This window comes from Equus przewalskii, chromosome 6, assembly GCF_037783145.1.
Source record: "Equus przewalskii isolate Varuska chromosome 6, EquPr2, whole genome shotgun sequence".
Taxonomy (NCBI): Eukaryota; Metazoa; Chordata; class Mammalia; order Perissodactyla; family Equidae; genus Equus; species Equus przewalskii.
In genome coordinates this window covers 78609543-78630000 of record NC_091836.1, presented here as the reverse complement: position 1 = coordinate 78630000, position 20458 = coordinate 78609543, and the positions used below count along the sequence as shown (strand labels likewise).

At 45.2% G+C, this 20458-nt stretch overlaps 1 protein-coding gene across 19 annotated transcripts in view; it reads left to right on the top strand.

Annotated features, from left to right (window-relative positions):
• Window positions 1–20458, top strand: part of SCUBE2 (signal peptide, CUB domain and EGF like domain containing 2) — a 95285-nt gene that overhangs the window by 42526 nt on the left and 32301 nt on the right. For 11 of the 19 annotated variants that reach the window (XR_011541604.1, XR_011541607.1, XR_011541606.1 and 8 more), the window contains exons 4-14: window positions 222–356; window positions 4926–5051; window positions 7481–7597; window positions 8329–8418; window positions 11701–11817; window positions 12769–12891; window positions 15318–15434; window positions 16778–16900; window positions 17332–17448; window positions 17708–17794; window positions 19530–19634. Coding sequence is in view for 12 of the 19 variants with exons in the window: in XM_070626290.1 (XP_070482391.1) it covers window positions 222–356; window positions 4926–5051; window positions 7481–7597; window positions 8329–8418; window positions 11701–11817; window positions 12769–12891; window positions 15318–15434; window positions 16778–16900; window positions 17332–17448; window positions 17708–17794; window positions 19530–19634 (1257 nt within the window). In the remaining 7 variants the exon portion in view is untranslated. The remainder of the gene's footprint in view (window positions 1–221; window positions 357–4925; window positions 5052–7480; window positions 7598–8328; window positions 8419–11700; window positions 11818–12768; window positions 12892–15317; window positions 15435–16777; window positions 16901–17331; window positions 17449–17707; window positions 17795–19529; window positions 19635–20458) is intronic. The other 8 variants (XR_011541603.1, XM_070626299.1, XM_070626297.1 and 5 more) reach the window with 4 other exon arrangements.

Below are 20458 nucleotides of genomic sequence, written 5' to 3'. Positions count from 1 at the left end.
ATCTTTTGTCCATGTGGAGGGCCTGTTTAAGGGAGCCCCAGACCCATGAGGGCTGGGTTAATCATCTGGGGGCCCCATTGGCTTAAATTCTAAGAAGTTCTATGATGCAGGGCCAAGAAGAGGGACCTCATCTCTGCTTAGTACGGGTCCCTAAGCTGCTGGGGTAGGTGGGGTATTTGAAACAGTTGCAAAAGCAAAGGCTAAGCCTTCTCCCCCTCCAGATGTGGACGAGTGCCTGGACAACAATGGCGGCTGCCAGCACACCTGCGTCAACGTCATGGGGAGCTACGAGTGCCGCTGCAAGGAGGGGTTTTTCCTAAGTGACAATCAGCACACGTGCATTCACCGCTCAGAAGGTACCTCTGCTGTGCTGTGGGTGGGGGGCAGGGTCACATCTGAAAATCTCTCCCACCGTCCGTGACTTTAGAGGGGAAGCTTGGGGTATAGGAAGTCTGGAGGCCTGAGGCTGAGTCCAGACGCTGCTACTGGGTAACCGTGGGCAAGTTCTTTTAGCTTCAACTTCTTCACCTGGCAAAGTAAGTGGGTTGGATGGGGCGACCGCTGAGGTTGCTTCAAACTCTCACATTCTCTGATTCTAATCTTTAAATAGAGTACGTTTTAAACATGACTAGGTGTCTCAGGAGAAATGTAATGGACCATCTGCCAAGTTTTTCAAAAAGGTGCTGCAAACCACAGCACCAAGTAGGAGCCTGCTCCTTGCTCTGGGTGGGTGGGGAGGGGGCTGGAGCCTTCCTAAGGAGACGCAATAAATTGCCCTGTTTTCATCCCCAGGCTAGATCTGGCCTTCCCTGTGTTTGGCGTTTTTGAACTCTGAGCCTCTGGGGTTCCCAGGGGCAGGGGAACCCCCTCCCCAGACTTGGGCTCTCTGTGCTGTGGTTTCCTTCATCTATGTCGCCACCTCCCATTCCTCCATAGATTTGCAGAAAACTCTTCTCTTCTGATGGGCCTCCCATTCATTCTCTCACTTTGGGTTTATACCTTTTTTATTCCTCTATAGTTCAGTGGATCCTTGGGAGGCGGAGGCATTAAGTAAATGTTGGCCACTTGTTACTTTTACCCAAGTGACGTGCTTTTAATTCTTCTCTGCTCTTTCTTTAGCCCAAGAACCACATTTTGGTGGCTGTATTTCTCCCAGGGTTGCCTGTGCCTGTATTTTAAGGGAAGTGCCCTAAATATCAGACTATTAACTCCTTTCGGCATGTGCTACTGGTTCATTCTCATAACTTAAGAATGAGGTGATTTTAACTTCTTCTACTATTTAATCAGAAATTTTTAGATTTATTGTTTTAACCGTGGCTTTAGTACTTTTCAAACGTTTCTTTGTGGAAGATGATTTTTGCCTCATTGTCCAAGAATGATGGCTCTTTCCTTATACCTAACTAGAAGGCCTGTTTGGGTACCAAGAAGAGTGGCCAGAGAAGACACCAGGGGCCCGTGGGGTTGATGGCTCTTCTCCCCCAGCCCGCTCGTTGGCAGTGTTGGAGCATGGAAGTCTCCCACTGGCTCTAATCAGACGGATCTCTTATCTCATGCAGGTGTGGCCCTTGATAGAGTAGCAGTTGGGTTTCTTTTTCTTACAGGGTTCTCTGGACTCTTCTGTGAGCTTTGCATTCAGTTCCAGGCAGAATTGAGATGCCAGTGGCACAAGTGATAGGATCTCAGGGCCTCTCCTCTTTGGTTTTTCAAAGCTGCTTCTTGGGAAGTCACCCTGGCGTTCTCTTCAGGTGGCAGGGAGGGAGGTGGGGTCCTATAGGTGAGGCTGTCGCTTGAACACCCCCAGTGGATCCTACACCCTCACGAAGCCACTCCTACCCTTGTACTTACTTACCGCGCAGTAGCTCAGCCCCTGTCTCCCCTGCGGCCAGCCCCCCAGATGATTACAGACACACACTCTTCATAACAGAAGTAAATACAAAAACAGTTCCTTTCCCCAATCTGTGTTTTCTAAATTTTCTACAATTCAGACATTCTTGGAACCCCTGAAGAGTATTTAAAATGAACATATTTGTCTGGAGCTAAAACCAAAATCCGAGAATTTGAGTTGTGGTCTGGAAGGGCTCTCTGTCATTTTCTGTTGTCTTCCAACCTGTTGGCCTGGTGAATTCACGGCAGCTGAGCCCACAGATTGTAGGGCTCTGTGACCGAGACCCCTTCCATCCTAGGGCTTTGACTCTTCAAACAGAACAATCTGGAAACAGTGTTCCTTTAGGATTTCCTCCTTAGTGTGCACGTTAAACCCTTAGAAACTGTGTTAAAACAGACTTTAAAACCCACAGCTGATACTCGAAAAATGGTTAAAAGGAGGTGACAGAGCAAGCTAGGATTTTCTAGTGTTGCTCTTGTTGTTTTTAATAATTATTTACCGAATGTTCTTCAGTGTAGGGGATTGTAATAGCTGATTCTGAGGGAAAGCTCAAGCTATTGATTTCTTTTATCCTTAGAGACCCCAAACCTCTGCTAAAGAGACTGTGTGTTTTCACCCATGTAATGGGGGTAGGCCGGAGAGAGACGCACCGCCCCAGCCTGCCTTTGTCCCTATTCATGGGTGCTCAGGCTCTCAGAATGAGCATTCCTCTTTTGTTTTGTCTGCTCTGAGAATATTTTTAGCTGTTTGTACTGCTGCCTTTTCAGGGCAGTGGGGAAGGTGTCGGCATAGTGGGGAGGGGGCTCTGCTCTCAGCAGGACCTGTTGCCCCTTTTATGGAAGGTTTCTTGCCCCGTTCTCAAGGCATATTTTTATTCGGTTTCCAGAAATATTCTTCAGTGAGACCCTGAGCCCAGGGACCACCAGAATGGGCTGTTTCGAATGTTTCTGAGCTGTTTCCCTCCTGGTGAACTAATGACCCTAAACAGGACTGCCAGGACCGTTTCTGGGGCGAGCCAGGACCGTGGCTGACCTCTCAGTTTGGACCAGATCCTTCTCTCTCCCCTAGTAGTGGCCTTGTTTTGAGTCACAGTACTCTGAAAAGCTTTGGGGTCACCTCTTGAAAAATCCTCAGCATTTCCAGAGCCATTTAAACCTCCATTATCTCCTGGTAACTTTAGGTCTAGCTTGATATGACATCAGGGGGCAAATTTTTTTGTGTATCCCCATAGCATCTGGCACCCAGTCAGTTCTTACAAAATATTTCTTGTGTAAATGGATTGCTCTGAGATAGTAAAGGTCACTCTGCAAATGTCTTAACAGACTCGTAAACAGAGTGAAAAAGAAGCAGCTGCAACAGCTGACCTGTTTGGGGAGCGGACTTTGCAGGTGTTATGGCTGCCTTTTCTTGGGCACTGTTGTGTCAACCCCTAGGTGCTCCTGGTGCCTGTTCTTTAAAATGCTCTGCAGACCCAAGGACAGATGTAATGCTCACTGGGCCTTCCTAAGAGGACAGGACGCTGCTTCCCGAGACAGCCCTCACCTCCTGTGCCATCTCGGTGATGGGAGCAAATGACGTCTTCAGAAATCATCAGCCTGAGCAAAGAGAGAGCTTCCCACCAATCTAGCACAAGCCTCGTTCTGTGTTCATTGACAGCAGCCCTCGGAATGGGTGATGAATCCCAGCAACCTCCAGCAGATTGAGTGCTGGCGTTCAAACAGCTTGTAACTGTCAGAGGAAAAATGAGATGGTTTTAAGAGAGTATGGGATGTATTAACTGTTGCACTGTCTGTTGGAATAGAAATGACATCTGTTGTATCAAAACAATGATTCCAGTTAAGCATGCATCGACGGCTCTGTGGTGAGAGTTGGAGAGAGGTGACTTTTGACTTCGTTAGAACCCATGGGCTCAGGTTTCAGGGGCACAATACAGAACAGTCTCGGATCCTAGAGAGGCTGAATGAAAACTTTTTGTAGTCGGATTTAAAGCAGTGCTGCTTCCAGTACTAGAGGGTCTTGTTAGTAGAGAACCATTGAGAACAAAATCCCTACTCTTAGAGATGTTTTAGAGTTGCATTACCCAAATGCAAAGGAGCATCACGTGAACACATACTTAATAATGCAGTGCCAACTGAGCAGAGGTTTTGAGGATACTCTTGGGTGTGATAATAGTTCCTTCAGAGTGCTGGCAGGTGGCATGGGTTTGAGAAGAGGTGCGATGCTGCAAACCACACGGATGTATACTTTGCTATGACCACGTCATTTAGATGCGTGTTTAACCACCCGAGCAAATAATCCCTTTCCCACCTCTGTGATCACAAGATGGGGCCTAATGAAAATTCTAGAATACCCAAAAAGAATTTTACAGCAGGTAAAGGAAACCACATGTATGAGGTGTCTCTCCATTCTGTTGTTGTGTTGTGCTCCGAGCCTGCTGAGGGAAGGCCCAGGGACCAAGTGAGGGTGGTCACATAGAGAGGTCGCTGGGCAGGTGTCCATGTGGTGAAGCCAAAATACAGTAGTCACAGTGACCTCCGAAGTATGGATTTGGTGGGGGTGGAGAGAAGGTGGAAATTTTCTGAAAATCATCTTCTAGAGTATGTGAAAAGGTGGGACTCTTCATCAGTCCTTTTGCAGGTTTTCTTAGGGAGATTCTCCTTGTCTCATTGCATTCTTCATCCATTCATGGGTAACAACGTGGCAGACATCAGAGTCTGAGTACCAGATCCTGGAGTCCACAGGCTCTGATTCCACTGCCAACAGAGAGTTCCCGATGGGTGCTTTCTTTTCAGTGTAGTAGGAGGACTCCTACCATTTTAGGAGAGTTGGGACATCATATCTCTTGGATGACATAAGACATTTTTTCATGTCCCTGTTAATTGACTTGGCTTGACTTTAATGACATAGTCTTTTAGAATATGAGGCTGATGGAGACCCAGGCAGGCGGGTCTATGGCCCACCTCCTGTCCCCTTACGGCACCCCTGGGGCTCAGGATTCTCGCCATGGCATGGTCACCAGCTGCATGCTGCTGTTTTGCAGAAGGTCTGAGCTGCATGAATACGAATCACGGCTGTAGTCACATCTGCAAGGAGGCCCCGAGGGGCAGCGTCGCCTGCGAGTGCAGGCCTGGGTTTGAGCTGGCCAAGAACCAGAGAGACTGCATCTGTAAGTACAGACTGGCACACAGCCATGCTGGGAACCACCCTACCCCAGAGGTTGTCTTCTGCAGCCCGGCATCAGAAACGCCACCTCATGGCACAGCAGCAGCCTCAGGGAAGGCAGCTGGCATGAGACACTGACCTCCACTGAGTACCAAGTTCGTTGCACAAGGGTAGTCTCCCGTAGGGGAGGGAAAGGATGTTTCATAAAGGAACCAGTTAGAAATGAAATTCAGGAGTAAGGAGTATGAATGTTGGGGGCCAGGTCTCCACGTTCCCATAGAATAAAATCAAATTCTTCATCTGTCAGTCACAGCTCTTTGTTACCTGGTTCCTGCTTCTTGTACAAGCCTCACCTGCCTTCTTTCCCCAAACAACAAACTCCTTGCCTTTCGGAGAACAGCCCATATTCTCTCATGCCTCCAAGCCTTTTCCAAGCCCTCCTCCCTTCCTGGGTTGGTGAATTCTCACTCAACCTATAATATCCTGCCTGACTTCTAATAATGATAAAGAGAATAGCTACTTTGAGGGGAGCATTTACTATGTGCAAAGGCTTGTCCAAAGATGTACCATATTCCATTGAATTCTTACAGTCACCACCCTATGAGCTAAGTATTATTATCCTCATTTTCAGTTGAGAAAATTATGGAGAAGGCAAAGCAACAAAGTCACACAGGGAGTGAGTGGAAAATTAGGATTCAAACGTAGGTCTGCCTAATTCTAAGGCTGGTGCTCTTAATCCCTATCTTCTCCTACTTCAGAAGCCACCGCCATGGCCTCAGACAGGGCAGTCATTTTGTATTTTGGCTCCCACAGCACTGTTTATTCCTCAATTACAGCGTATGACACTCAGGGTTGTATTGTGTATATATGTGTCTGTTTCCCCAGCTATGAGCCCCTCTCAGTTAGGGACCTTGTCTTATTTTTGCCTCTTGGTCTTCCCCTGGTGTCAACCACAGGATGTACTCAGTTCACATTTGTTTAATGAATGGATCAATGAATGCTATATGCAGCCACACAATGATGAAACACAAGAATGAAACTCCAATGGATCATAGGAAACAATCAGCCATTAAAGGTGTTCCTAAGTCACTATTTATGCCACAGGAAACATTGAGGGTTTCCCTTTAGGGTCTCTTCCTGAAGCCATGGACCTTCTGGAAGACCCCCTCCAGTTTGATAGACTTTAGCCGTTAAGAGAGGAGGAAATAATTTCGCTGGTGAGAGACTTCTCCCCATGTTTCCATCACAAAGCAAAATGCAGCCTTGAAGCTTGCCAAGCCAGGGCTGGTGCCACCATCACACACAAACAACAGGTTCTGACAACTCTTAGGGCCCCTAAAAGTGAGACTGTCCCTGAGGGCTTCAGTGGGCTGAGCAGAGTGGAGACCACTTATCCTGGCTCCAAGTATCTTCAAAAGGAGGACGCAGGTCCTTTGAGAATCGCCTATGGAACGAGACTCTCAGTCTTTCAGTTTTTCAAGGGCCAGTAGCATATCTGAAAGTTTATTTTTAAAAATTTAAGATGTTTTTAAGTTGTCACTACTGAAGTAATTTAATCACTCTTGAGAAAAGAGAAAGAAAGATCCAGAATTCCATCACATAACCAGTTCTTTCATGTTTTTCATATTCCTTTTTAGTTGTTCATAGGCGTACACAATTTTTACATAACTATAGTCAGAGAACAGTTTCTGACGTTGCAAAAGTGTTTTTATTCTTTTAAATTAGAAAAATTACAAATGCCTATGTAAGAATTCAAATAGCCCAAAGTGTGTAAGGAAAACATATAACTTTCTCCCTCCCATTTCCTTTGCCAGGGGTAACTGCTTTTCGGTTTGATGAATAGATAGTTTTGTAGTTGGGGTTTTTTTTTGGCCTGCCATCAATGGGTTCATACATAGTCTTCATAATTATTGGTTAATGTTGCATTAATTGTGTGCAAAGAGTCATCATTTCCTCTGATTACCCTCCCTTCTAACCTAATGCAGATGGAATCTGATGAGAGAAGTCCTAACATATATGTACAAATTAAATATTGTCTGTTTGTTCCAGACATACAGGGCTATAACATTTCCCAAACCCCCAGGAGAGCTGTATTAGCTACAAACTTCCCCTGATAGAGCAAAGCAGTAGTCTAGAATTGTTTGGTATAATTTCCCTTAAATAGTGAAAATCTCCCCCCACTCTCCCATCTCCTTCTTCCAGTGTGGCTTTGCTCAACTGCGTCATGCAGCATTGCTACCATTCATATTGTGACTATCTGTGCCCATAGACAGAGACAGGCGCTGAGTCGGGGCTATCTCTTTTATGCACAGGGCCTAGCAGGTACTAGGTGCTCAAATCCTTGCTGAATGGAAATCAGAGTTCTTCTGGAGCAAACACGGCCCTTGTTGTGGAAATTTCAGTGCTTTATGTGTTGATTCATTTTCCTCACAGTGACCTGTAACCATGGAAACGGCGGGTGCCAGCACTCCTGTGAGGACACAGCTGAAGGCCCAGAGTGTAGCTGCCATCCACAGTACAAGATGCACGCAGATGGGAGGAGCTGCCTTGGTGAGTGGTGACCCCCACACTGGGTGAGGGTCTGCCCAGCCTGCCCACCCCAACCCCAACTCTTAATGGTGTTTAGCACCAGATGCAGGGGGTTTCCAGTGCATTTGCCCCCAAATGGGTCCCCTACTGCTTCACATATGGCAGTGGGAGTGGAGTAGGCCTGGCATGGCAGTCCCTCTCTCCCTGTGCGACCTTGGAAAGCCCTTTCTCCTCTCCTGGACTAGGCTGCTCCTGAAGCTGGTATTCTGGAGACTGGGACAACACATCCCAAGAAACCAGGGTGACACGAAGTTAAAGCTAGCCGTTTGTGATGACACAGCAGCCTTTACAGTCTGCAGAAGTCATGGATGCATATTTCTGGCAGGACACCTGCCCTGCCCTTTATGGTGTGTCCTTTGCTAGCTCTGTTTCAGAGGTTTCCAGGCCCAAGATTCTTTTTGTCCTGGACTAAGGGTACTGGAGTGACTAGGAAGCTTGCATTTCCCAGTGTTTCTGGTCAGTGCAATATATTTCAAAGATCTTTTCCATGTTTGTTGTTTACTAAGGCTCTGCAGCCATTTAACGTGCTGTGTTTCCCGCAGAGCCTGGCTACAATGCATTTTTATTGAGTGAAGAAAGTCACATATCTTACATTGTTCTCATGTCTGGGATTTCAGCAGAAGTGGTTGTGCGGAGGATGAATAATCTGGCTCATTCAGTCTGAGAACTGTGCTCTTTTGCATTTCTTGTAGAGCCAGAGGACCCTGCCCTGGAGGTGACGGAGAGCAATGCCACGTCAGTGGCGGATGGGGATAAACGGGTGAAACGGCGGCTGCTCATGGGTAGGCGCCTCACTCACCCTCCCCTGGCCATGGCCATTGTGTCTTTCCCTCCCAAACTTTCTACATCAGGCCCGAACCTGGGGCCCATGTGCCCTCAGACCAGCTGAAGTGGGGTGAGCAGCTCCTGTCAAGCCAGGCTGTGTCTGTCCTTCACTCCCTGCTCTTCTCAGTCCCCATTGAGACCCCTGGTATGGTGCAGACAGCACTGGCCCAGCTGTCAGAGTTAATGGGTTAGCATCCTAGTGCTGTCCCAGCCAGCTGCGAAACTGGGGCATCTGCCTTGAGCCTCTGTGTCCTGGTCTTTCTTTAAAATTGGTGTAATAAAATCTACCTCTTAGGGTTATCAGGAAGCTCAGCTAAGATAATAATATCCAAAGTTGCCCCGAGTCCAGTGCCTAGGACTTAGTGTGTGGTCAGGGAATGTCAGCTCCCTTCCTTCTGAGTAGCTGTGACCAAAGGCATTTTGGGCAACCCCTAGCTTACCGTGGCGATTTGGCTGATTTGTTTGTCCACTGAGTCTTCTGTTTCTGACTCAGACCATGTCAATGGCAGAGGAGGTGAATGGAGAAGAGTGGCACTTGGCTGTGGGGCATGGGAGTGTCTGCCAGCAGGTCTGCCGGTAGAGCTGGCTACGAGAGCAGAAGTAGAGGCGGTGGCCGTGGGGGTTGGGATCAGCCAGATCCTTTGACTTGTTCTGGAGAAAACTTGGCTTGACCTGAACAAAACCGACCTTTTGATAGCTTCTGGATTTAATAGTCAGGGGAGATATTGAGCAACCATTGGTTACCAGGCTCGTGACATTTCTGAGCTCTTTTCTGCCCTATTAAAATGATTATTTTTAATTGCATTAAATTAAAATAGTACATAGGAATAATATAAAAACTTCAAAAACTTAATTAGTGCTGTTAAGCTTGTAATGAAGCATATCATTTCCTTTGTCTCATGTCCTCCCATTCCCTCATCCCTTTTGCCAGAGGCAATGATTTTCCTTTCTCCTAGTTGTTTCTTCTTCTCCTGACTCTCCCTCCCCCATATTTCAGAAAAGCAAAGTGTATCCGGTTATATCTTGATGTGCCAGTGTTAGATACTAGCTTTCGACTTTCTACTACAGAAGTCTAAGTCTTAGCTCTCTTCTGCCTCCTCCCCCAATACACGCGCACACACTCTCCCCTGCTCCCTATACCCTTAATATGATTCTATCACGATTTAAATCAATACATGCGTTTATATTATTGTGACTATGCGTATCTGAATATGATTCACCCCTGAGTCTTGTAAGGGGCTATGATTATATTTTCTTTATTTGCTTCATTTTCTAAGTACCTCTTACTGATTCTTTTGCAAATTTCTGACGGAGCTCTAAAACCCTTTTCAATGTGCTCAGATACAGCAGGTAACTTGTCAATTCCATTTCCTTCTTAAAAAGTCTCTTCTGAAGCTTCCACTCTGCTCTGGTGGGGCTGCCTCCCTGGGCCGGCTGTACAGCTCTCCTCCGGGCCTTGCCTTTAGCAGCAGCCTGGCAATTCCCTTCACTACTTTCCTGTTTCGGTGGACCCCATGTCGTCGATTTTGTTAGTTTATATGGGTAGATAAAGATTTTTAAAAGTTTTGCACGCCTGAAAAATGCCTTTATATGCCACCTTCACCCTTCTTTGAGAATTTGGCTCAGTATAGAAGTCAGAGCTGGAAAGAATCTTCCATCAGAGTTTGGAATAGTGCTTTATTGTTTTTGGGCATTCAGTGTCGTTTCAAGTCTAAAGTCATTTTTAGTCTTGAGTCTTTGTGTGGAACCTATGAAAGCTTCTCTCTGGATGTTTTCAGGGTCTTCTGGTTGTCCCTGGTGATCTGAAATTTCACAATAAGATCCCTCACTGAGGGACCTCTCCCACCTGTTATGTTGAGTACTCAGTGGGCCTTTTCAGTAGGGACATTTAAGTCCCCTGGTTCTGAGAAATTTTCTTTTTTCTTCGGTAATTTTCTTCTCTCCATTTTCCCTAATCTTTCTCTCTGGAACTCCTATTAGGTGGCTGTTGTAACTCCTGGATTGATCCTGTAATTTTCTTCTCTTTTCTCTCCTTGATATTTTTGTTCTACTTTCTAGGAGGCTTTTAATTTTTTTTTTTTCCCTTGTAATCCCTTGACAGGATTCTTTTTAAATTTCTGCTTTTATATTTTAACTTTTCAAGAATTTTACTTTGGTCTTTTGTTGTAGGAACCTGTTCTTATTTCATGGACACTTTTCTTATCTCCCTGAGGAAATGAATTGTAAGATTGGGCCTTTCTGGGATTCTGTGGCTCGTATGAGATTACTGCTTGTTGGCATCTCCTCTGCCGACTGCGAGGGTTTAGCTTTCTGCTCTGCCAGTTACGGTTCCTCCATCAAAACGCAACTTCCAGAAGATTTGACGTCTCTCGTCTGTTGTCTTCTATTTTATTTGTCCTTAAGGATTTAAACTTTTTAAAGTCTTTTTCCTCTCATTTAAGTGATATTTTAGGAGGCAGCAGAGATAAACATATACGTCCTATTTAATCAGCACTAAGCTTGTCCCCCAAGCCTCTACAGTGGCGTAGCTATGGAGGTAAAATCCGTTTCTAGATGCCTAGATGCTGACAATTGGGTGAATGTTAAATAGCATTTGTTTATTATTTGGAATAACTCTAGGAAATGCAGAACTAGAAGGCCATTTGCTTATTGTTCTTCATCTTGATAGATACAATTTAACAACTGTGGCTGATTTTTCATATAGTTATGACAGATCTTTCTCTTTTCAGGGAAAGGTACACTTCTAATCTGAGTTTGTTGGCAGTTGCAAAGATAAAGTCATTGGTGTGCAGCAAGGGAATGGTTGGGGTAGGCGATGCATACCCTCTCTTGCTTTGCCCAGTACTCATGCTGAAGGGCTTCACATTGAACCTGCCAGATGTGGTCACACTTAGCAGGTCACTGGCTGTTGGTCAACAGGAACTTTTAGTGGCTTCAAATCTGCCAGTAGAGGGGCAAGGCTCAGCTGGTTGGGAGAGGCATGTTTACCCCTCTGGTTACCCTGTCAAGCTTCCTGGGGAGACGTCACCTATTTAGGCGGGTGGGAGGAGCTGCACTTTGTCTCCCTGTCTCTCACCTGTAGGTGGCAGAGACTTGGGATAAAACCATGAGTACCCCACTGCGCTTCTTGGCTTTCATGAATTTTGTCAAGTATTAACACTACACCAGTATCCCTTTCCTTGCAGCTGTATCAGCTCTTCTTTAGGAAGCTGACTGCCTTTTTCTTACCTCCTTGTCAGAAACCTGTGCTGTCAACAATGGAGGCTGCGATCGCACCTGTAAGGATACTTCAACAGGTGTTCATTGCAGTTGTCCCGTTGGATTCACTCTCCAGTTGGATGGGAAGACCTGTAAAGGTAGCCTGTGCCTCTCCATGTTGCTACTGTGTGGGGATCAAGGCAGCTCCTCCCCTCCACACCTCCTGAGTGACTCCAGATTTGCTTATGATTCATATTGATGGAAGCTTTTCTTCCCTGGGCTCGTGGAAGGTTATAATTGAGTAATCTTAATTAGAACCGACTTAATTACTCTAACTGTTGAGAAGGTCAACTTCTGTAAGCATCAAATAATCCATTTCAGGCAGTGGCCTTGTTAGAAAAAGGCGGAAGTTCAAGGAAAAGTTCATTTGCAAGAGATAATATCAACATATCATAAATAACAGCCTAGAGATTATTATATAAATAACAGCCAAGATTATTATCTAGAGACTTAATGAATAACTGTACCATTAACTTTTACTGATGAATAGGGACCCCAATGACTTGCTAGTATTCCATGAGCAAGAGTACAAAGGCTTAGTTCTTTAACATGATAAAAAGTAGATAACCAGTTAGCAGATGAAACTGAGAAAAGATAAGCTTAATTTGAGTATCAGGAATCATTTAACAGCATCGAGGCTATTTGATCGTTGTGTAATTTGCCAAAGCAAATGTTCTAGTTCCTTATAACTTTAATCATTAAACTGGGATGGAAAGGATACCGAAGGCAGCCATCTTATCTTGAGAGAACAGTGCAAGGATGAGGACATAACGGCATCACCGTTCTTTCCCAGAGTTTGTTTCCTTAATGGTAGTCAAGGGCAGAGTTAAGCAGAGTTCTCAAGGGGAAGAGGCGCTTGTCTTTCAAAACTGGTTAAGCCAGACAAGAAAACACGTGTAAGATTAAAAACATCAGCAAACATTCTTAAATGCGTTTAAGGGTCTGTTTTTGTTTCAGAGGATAATGAAGCACACACAATAGCACTTCAGGGATTTGTGGGGAACGGGGCAAGTATCACTGGCTGATTTGCTGATGCTTGCCTGTTACAGATATTGATGAGTGCCAGACCCGCAATGGAGGTTGTGATCATTTCTGCAAAAACACCGTGGGCAGTTTTGACTGCAGCTGCAGAAAGGGATTTAAATTATTAACAGACGAGAAGTCTTGCCAAGGTATGTCCCGAAACATAGCTGTGCTGTGCAGTGCCCGCTGGTCAGAGCAGAGAAGATGAAACCCCACCCTGGCAGAGACTGGCTCGCTGGGCTTCTTGATGGAGTCATTAATCCAACCTCTAGCCCATGCTTCACTCATGTCGTCTGTTAGTTAGAATAAAATACTGATGTAGCTCACAGGTCTATTTTGGAAATTAAGCTGTTAATGGTTAAAGGACACTTCAAAGAACCCATGTGGTGTGACTACAGCAGAGCTCGCTGCTGGACATGGAATGGATCACAGAATGCAAACAGGATTGCATTAGAGTGTTGAGATTATGAATAATTTTCCTTTTCTAAAATTTCCTTTAATGTTATGGATTTTATAACAAACTTTGGTGGCAGAAAGCTGTAGATTTAGTTCACCTACCTTTTCCTAGCAAAAAGTTGGGGTCAACCCATAATCAAGGTCATGTACCAGTTGACGTCTTCCTTATAGCCCTTGTTTTCATGACCAGCCTTTGGTGCTTGGGGAGAGAGATGGTGGAGAGGGAGGGAGGGGACTGAGTGGCGGAGAGGCTGGTCGGTCTTTGGGCAGGATTGCAGTCCCCTTCGCAGAAGCATCCCTCTCACATAAGGTGTGCATCAATGGAGCCTCTCTGAATAGCAATTGTTGACGTTAATAACTGTTTTGGGCGGTGGCAATCTGTTTTGGGGGTGCATCATGTATATTTTCAGATGAGCACATTTTATGCCCTGTTGATAATCGTGAAGAAGCTCTCAGGAAAGACGTGCTGTCACTTATTCCTGTTCCATTTCTGGGAATAAGAATAGCTTAACTTATTTTGCTAGAAATCCCAGAATTAAATCAAAATCGGAAAATAATATCTGATTTCACTTCAGATTATAAAGATGTAACTACCTTTTTTTAACCTCATGGTGTCAATTAGATTTCTCTCTTGGTTTTTCTTCTTAATATATAATTTGTCAGGCGGTTCGAGCATAGCCCCCTTTAAATTCAGCAATTTTATTCTACATGATTGTTGCGTGGTCTTCTTCCATTTGACTTGGAAAGCAAATTTGCTGTTCCACATAATGTTTCATAATGTATAGAGCATGAAATACTTTTTAAGCTGTGTAAACACATTAAAAAGGAATTAGAAAAGCGATCTCATTATTTTTGGCAAAGCGAAAATGCATCATGAGCAGCCAAAGTCAGCTACTGAATGAGTCCACTTTCTCGGCAACTGGCTGATAGTAATAACAGAACTCATAGAGTGACATCAATTACTATGGAAGAAACTGAATTTTTCTCATTTTTCACTGGTCACTCTTGGTAGAACAAATATTTGCACAGAATAAATTTACTGAAGAAATTGCCAGGATTTCTGGGAAAAGTTAGGGATGAAGAGGTTTTGTAAGAATTTGCCCTTTTTTGTTTCATTTTTTCATTCCTCCAGTTCCTTCCAAATGTTTGGTTTTTATTACTGTAGTTTTGCATATTTGGTGTTGAAAAAGAGGTCAAGCAATCGTCTAGTTGGCTTCCAGTGAGTCCTGCACTGGTCCTGGTTTGTCCATTTGGAGTCGCAAGTTGTAACTCTGTTAAAACCCTCCAAAGAGTTGAAGAAGTGAAGCACTGAAATTCTAGTCTGCAGCAGAGATGTGAGGACCAGACCAGGAAAGAAGAGGTGATTAGATTGGCAAATGCAGCCTCCTGAGGCTAGTTTCCATGACCTCAGCTGAAGCCAAGGATGCCTCCACACTGAACAAGAAAGGGAGGGTCCCTGTGGGACCGAACCATGGGGGAGGAACGAAGCCAAGAGATTGGCCAAGAGAATCTAGTTTGGAGCTTAAACATCAAATTCCAGTGTCTGCAATAGAAAATCACTATTTTATGTTAATGTTAATGTATTCTTTTAGTGCAGAGGGCATTAAAACCTAGGATCAACTGGCCAGAAGACTAATTCTGGAAAGATCCAAAAGAGATAGGAACCAGACTTATCTTCAACTCAAGTATTTTCTCCTTTTAATTGGCCATGGCTTATAAGATTGCTATTGCTGTTTTACCAATAGTAATATAACGATAATGATGCACAGGTAATACCTTATAGTTTACACACCTTTCTTAGGTATGTTATCTCATTTGCCTTCATTTAAATATTTTGAATTACTCAGCCCTGCAAATAAATATGAGTGAGAGAGACCAATTGATCTTTTAGGCAGGTGCAATTTGCAATAGCATTTGGTAGTAAGGGTCCTGACAGTGAGTATACTTCTTGTGGGCTGCTCAGCACTTTCTTTAGCACAAGCGAATGGGAGAATTGATAATTTTTTACTCTGTGTTGTTTTTGTTGTTGGTCAGTAACTGGTGTGATTATAAATGTGTTCTTCTCTCCATGCATCCAGCAGAGTTGGTTTCAGCTCCCCTCTCCTTTTGACAATTACAGATGTGGACGAATGCTCTTTGGATAGGACCTGTGACCACAGCTGCATCAACCACCCTGGCACATTCACATGTGCTTGCAACAAAGGGTACACCCTCTACGGATTTACCCACTGTGGAGGTGAGCAGAATCCCTCTAGAGTTGGATGAGACTGGGCCTGCCAAAGAGCGGAGTCTACCCCTAAATTTTCCCCAGATTAAGGCCAATTTTCCTACATTGTGGGTTGAACAGAACATTCCAGTCCCTGTACAGCAGGAGAGAGTCCATTGATTCAAGGGAAGCATCAGCTGAGGGAAATCTCCCCACATTTATCCTTTAACACGTTGAGTGTGAAATGGAGCAGAGAGAAGAGCTGAGCTCTTTCAGCTGTGAATTCATTGTTGACTTTATTGATGCACTTGTACTCAGAGAATGGAAATGTCTCTCAGGAGCTGATACTCTATCTGTTGGAACTTCCCAGCACATAGTAAAGTACAATCCTCAGAGAGGCTTGGTAGGTCACCAACCAATTCCATAGCCCTGCTGTGCATAGGAACTGGCTGTGGAGCCTTGGTTCGAGCTCTTTGAGCTGGTCTTCATGCATGTCTTTGAGCTGGAAGTGGAACCATCAATTTCTCTCTCTGCTCTGAGCCCATGTAGCCACATATCCTGATGTCTCCCGATCTTATGGTCAAGTAGACCATGGCCTAAATCAGATTTGGCACCAGTCTGCTCCTCCTGATCCTCAGATTTGTTCAGCAATCTTTGAGAATACAGATTCGGATTCTGATTCAGAATGTCTAGGGCTTCCAAGGTGGTTCTGAGGGTCTGAGGATTTGGGAACCGCTGGCCTAAATACTTCCTGCCCAATCCTTGTGAACTGTGCTTAAGAAGAATGGATAGTAGTGATTTGCTATAGATAATGTCTCTCTTCTCCTTTTCAACACATCCTTGGCATAGCTGACAACGTACTATCCCTGTCCATCAAGAAACCCCAAAGAAATGTTCCCTGAATATGTATGTGTATCTGGGTTTTAGTTGGAGCTGCCTTCCAACCTGGACTCGGTCTCAGCTTGAGGGGGATTAATGCAAGTCATTTTCCTTTTCTATACCTTAACTATATGAACTGTCAAGTGGGGAATCCTGATTCTGTCTATCTCCCTTGATATGTAGCCCAGGAAGATGGTGGAGTTTTAAATTGGAAGCTTGTGCCGTGTCTGCGTTTGAACATCTGAGAGTAGGCTGAGACCCCTTCTGAGTGTCTCTAATGGGGGAATGGTTTGGTCAAGAATGAGACCATCTTGTAAAGCTCATGGCAGGAAATCCACTGAGTTGGATCAGCTGCACATTTTGAAGGCAGTCAGTACCTTCTTTGTTTAGTGAGTTTCAACCATGTGACTCCCTCTTGCTCCTTCCTCAGGGAGGGATAGTGTCAGCCAGGTCAACGATGGGCTGCTGTGACAGGAGAGTGTTTTGTTCCACAGACACCAATGAGTGCAGCATCAACAACGGAGGCTGTCAGCAGGTCTGTGTGAACACGGTGGGCAGCTACGAATGCCAATGCCACTCTACGTACAAGCTCCACTGGAATAAGAAGGACTGTGTGGGTAAGGGGCGCCGAGGCTCATACTCAGTCAGTGGGCTCACCATTGGCCCAGCAGCACTTTCCCACGTCCGACTGGACCCGGAGTGCAGCTGACCATCCCTCCACTGAATTCTCCTCTCCTCAGCTGCAGCAGCCATTCTTTAAATGGTTCAAAAACAGGAGATACTTTTGCAGGCTCTTTGGTGTTTCCTTGTGCTTCTGCGTAGGTTGGAACTCACTTCTGTTTTCCTGGTTGCTTTTCCGCATGAAAAGAGCAGCACACAAGGAGCTCCTTTACCTTCATTGGAAATGGTGCCTGGTGTCTGTGTTCTGTGCTGGGTGTCAGCTCTACCTTCTTTCCTTGGGGCCTTTGATGCACGGGACTCAGCCATCCTTGTCACACCTGAAAGTGTCCTTCTCTTTCTGTAAGTGTCTGTGTTTTGTCCTGTCTAGAAGAGAAGGGGGTCCTGCCCACTAGTGTGTCACCCCACGTGTCCCTGCATTGCGGTAAGAGTGGTGGAGGAGAGAGGTGCTTCCTCAGATGTCACTCTGGCATTCATCTCTCTTCAGGTGAGTGGGTCCCAGTCCCTGGGGCAGGTCCTCAAGCCAGGGCCAGGCCTTGCTGGCCTTTAGGTGTTAGATGCCCTCAAAGGGCTTCCAGGTCTCTGCCCAGCTGCCCCCTGACCACCGGAGGCCCAGGCTTTGAGACCTGATGTGCTAGGTGTTTTTCTAGTGGTCCTTGTGGAGTGGGGGTGGGGGTGATTTTAGCTGCTACTAGGAGAGACTATAACCTTGCTCACATGTTGACAATCCGCGTTCTGTCTGTCAGGACTGCAAGAGGCCTACTCTGTCACGTGCGGCTCTTCCTCTCCTCTCAGGAGCAAACAGCAAAAATCAAATGACTCTGCTTTTGGGGGTAATCACCGAATCTGCGTATTCTCTCTGGGGCTCACTGTGTTCAATGGGCTTCGTTCATGGGGTGCTGTCCTTGGGCGTTGGCTTTGTTTTCTTTTCTCTTAATCTTCTTGATACTGTAAGCACATTACAGGATGTTCTTGCCTGTAACCTTGGTGCCTGAGATCTGACTCACCATGTAACAGATACTGACTGAGTGTCCACTGTGTGCTGGGAGGCTCCGTGTTCAGTCCCGGTGGGTCATCATATTAGACAGAGGCCCACAGAGCTCTGGGACCAGGAGACTTATGTCTCCCAAACTCCCTGTGCCCCAGAGGACCTCAAAGGCCCGGCAGGAAATGTATGCCTGGGGAGATAGACATGGGCATGACAGGGGGAACAAGGATTCTGTCCAGAGAAAGGGCCCCAAACCCTTTCTGGTTTGTCAAAAGATGAAAAGTGAAATTTAACACTTTTGGGAAGCCTTGTCCTCCCAGATTTAGACACCTCTGTGATTATGTCATGAGAACATCTGAATGAGGAAATGGTTCTTGATGTCCACATTACGTATATGAGCAAAGCTCAAAACCCAAAGCATGATGATAACAGCTTGCATAAATTGATTGAGCAGTTAAAATATGCCAGCCACTGTACTGCGTGTACTGCTGATTTAATCCATACTCTGACCCCCTGGGGCCATTTTACTGTTACCCTTGTTAACCAGGGATGACGAAACTGAGGTTCAGAGAGGTGAAGTAACATACCCAAAGTGACTCAATAGGAAATAGTGGAGCAAGGATTTTAACCAGGCAGTCTGGATCCAGAGTCTTAAGCGCTATCCTTTACTGCTCCTCTTGCCTGATGTTTGGACCCAACCAGAGCAGTCATCATGGTCTGTTTCACCAAATCTCTCAATGATGGTCGCTTGGAGATTTAGGCCACCCAAGGATGGGCAAGCAAATAGTTAACAGTTATTCAGTTCTTACTATGTACCAGATAATAAACTAAACATTTTTTTGGGTTTTTTTTTTTTTTTTTGCATCTCGTTTAATCTTCACAACAGCCTGGTAATTTAGGTACTATAAGTATGTCTTTACAGATAAGGTAATTGAGGCTTGGGAGATTAAGTAACTTGTTCAAGTTCTCGTCACAAGTTGAAGAGCTAGAGTTTGAATCCTGGTCATTGGCTCCGGAGCCTAACATATGGTTAAGACTCACCATGGGAGGAGAGCAGACTTTTGCACATGAGGCCTTCAAAGTGGGACCCTCTCTCCCTCCCAAACCCTGAAAATCCTAGCCACGTTTAGTGAGTACCATCCTTGTCTGGAATGGTGGCTCCCTGAGCTGTGTCCTTCCAGGACAGGCTTATTTAGGAGAATCTGCCCTTCACCACTTCTCTCTACAGTCTCATCCAAATTTGAACTAGGTGATTCTGGTCTCCTTTCTCAAGAAGGCACAAAAATGACCTCACATTTCATCTCACCGTTGAGGTTGTTTTTGGCCCTCCTTGTGTTATATTTGAGCACTGGCTTCATCTCAGATGGAGGGTTAAGTGTGACTCTTAGGAGGCTCCTGACGTCCCCGGTCCCAGGGTAATGGGCGCTCCATGATCTAAATCTTTCTTGGTCTCAGAGTAAGAGAGGGGCTCAGAGTTTGCCGTGCGGTGGGACCCAGCCAGTGGATAGCTCGCCATTACCCAGGGTGTTTCCATTCCTTTGCCTCTAAAGGTAACATCTCTCACTTGTTTCTTTCTGAAGATGTCGCCACCGTCAGGACAAGTGTAACGTTTAAGCTAAATGAAGGCAAGTGTAGTTTGAAAAAGGCTGAGCTGTTTCCCGAGGGTCTGCGACCAGCACTACCAGGTATGGAATCAGATGCCTGGTGCAGGGAGATTGCCTGCATGTTGGGAAAGGGCCTGTAACAAGCCGAGCTCTTTAGATGGGATCCAACAGCAGTTCAGAATCTCCAAGGAGCCTCTTCCCAGGAAGAAGAGGAGCCAGCCCAGCACCTCTCCCAGTTCTGGGGTTATACTTCAGAGCTCCCTTTGCGAGGTACAGATGTTGAAGCTCTGGGGAAACCTGGGAGTTCACAAGAATCAATAAGGGCTTTAAGATGCATTAGCAATTGGTGATCATATTGGGTTAAATTTTCTAGATCTTAGAGTTTACTTGAAAGATAAGCCAAAGAAATAAAACAAGGTTTGGCTCAGAAAGCATAATCTTTGATGAACAAAGATGTAATATCCAGCTTTCCTGCTGGATCTAGTTTTTGGAGGCAGTGACTCCATTGGCTTTGGCAGAACAGATACCATCCGAGTAGAACTGTCCTTGTTGAAAAGAGCAGAACCCAACACTCCTCTTTCTCCCCCGGCTTGCATTTCCTGTATTATTTCATAGAATAATTTTGGAGATTAAAGTAATCAGGATTCATGTATTAGGGAGGCTTGTTTTCCTGGTCAACCCTCAAATAAATCATATAACAAACAAACATAAAGTTTACAGTAGTCGCTTTTGACTGCCTATTTTAAATAACTAACCAAGACTAATTTTGGTTCTTCCATATTATGTAGCTGTTAATTATATGTCTTCAAAGAATGTTCAATGACCTAGGAAAATGTTTTTTGTTGTAATGCTAAGATGGAAAAAGAGAGAGTAGCATCTTGTATATCTACTACAACCCAAATTGT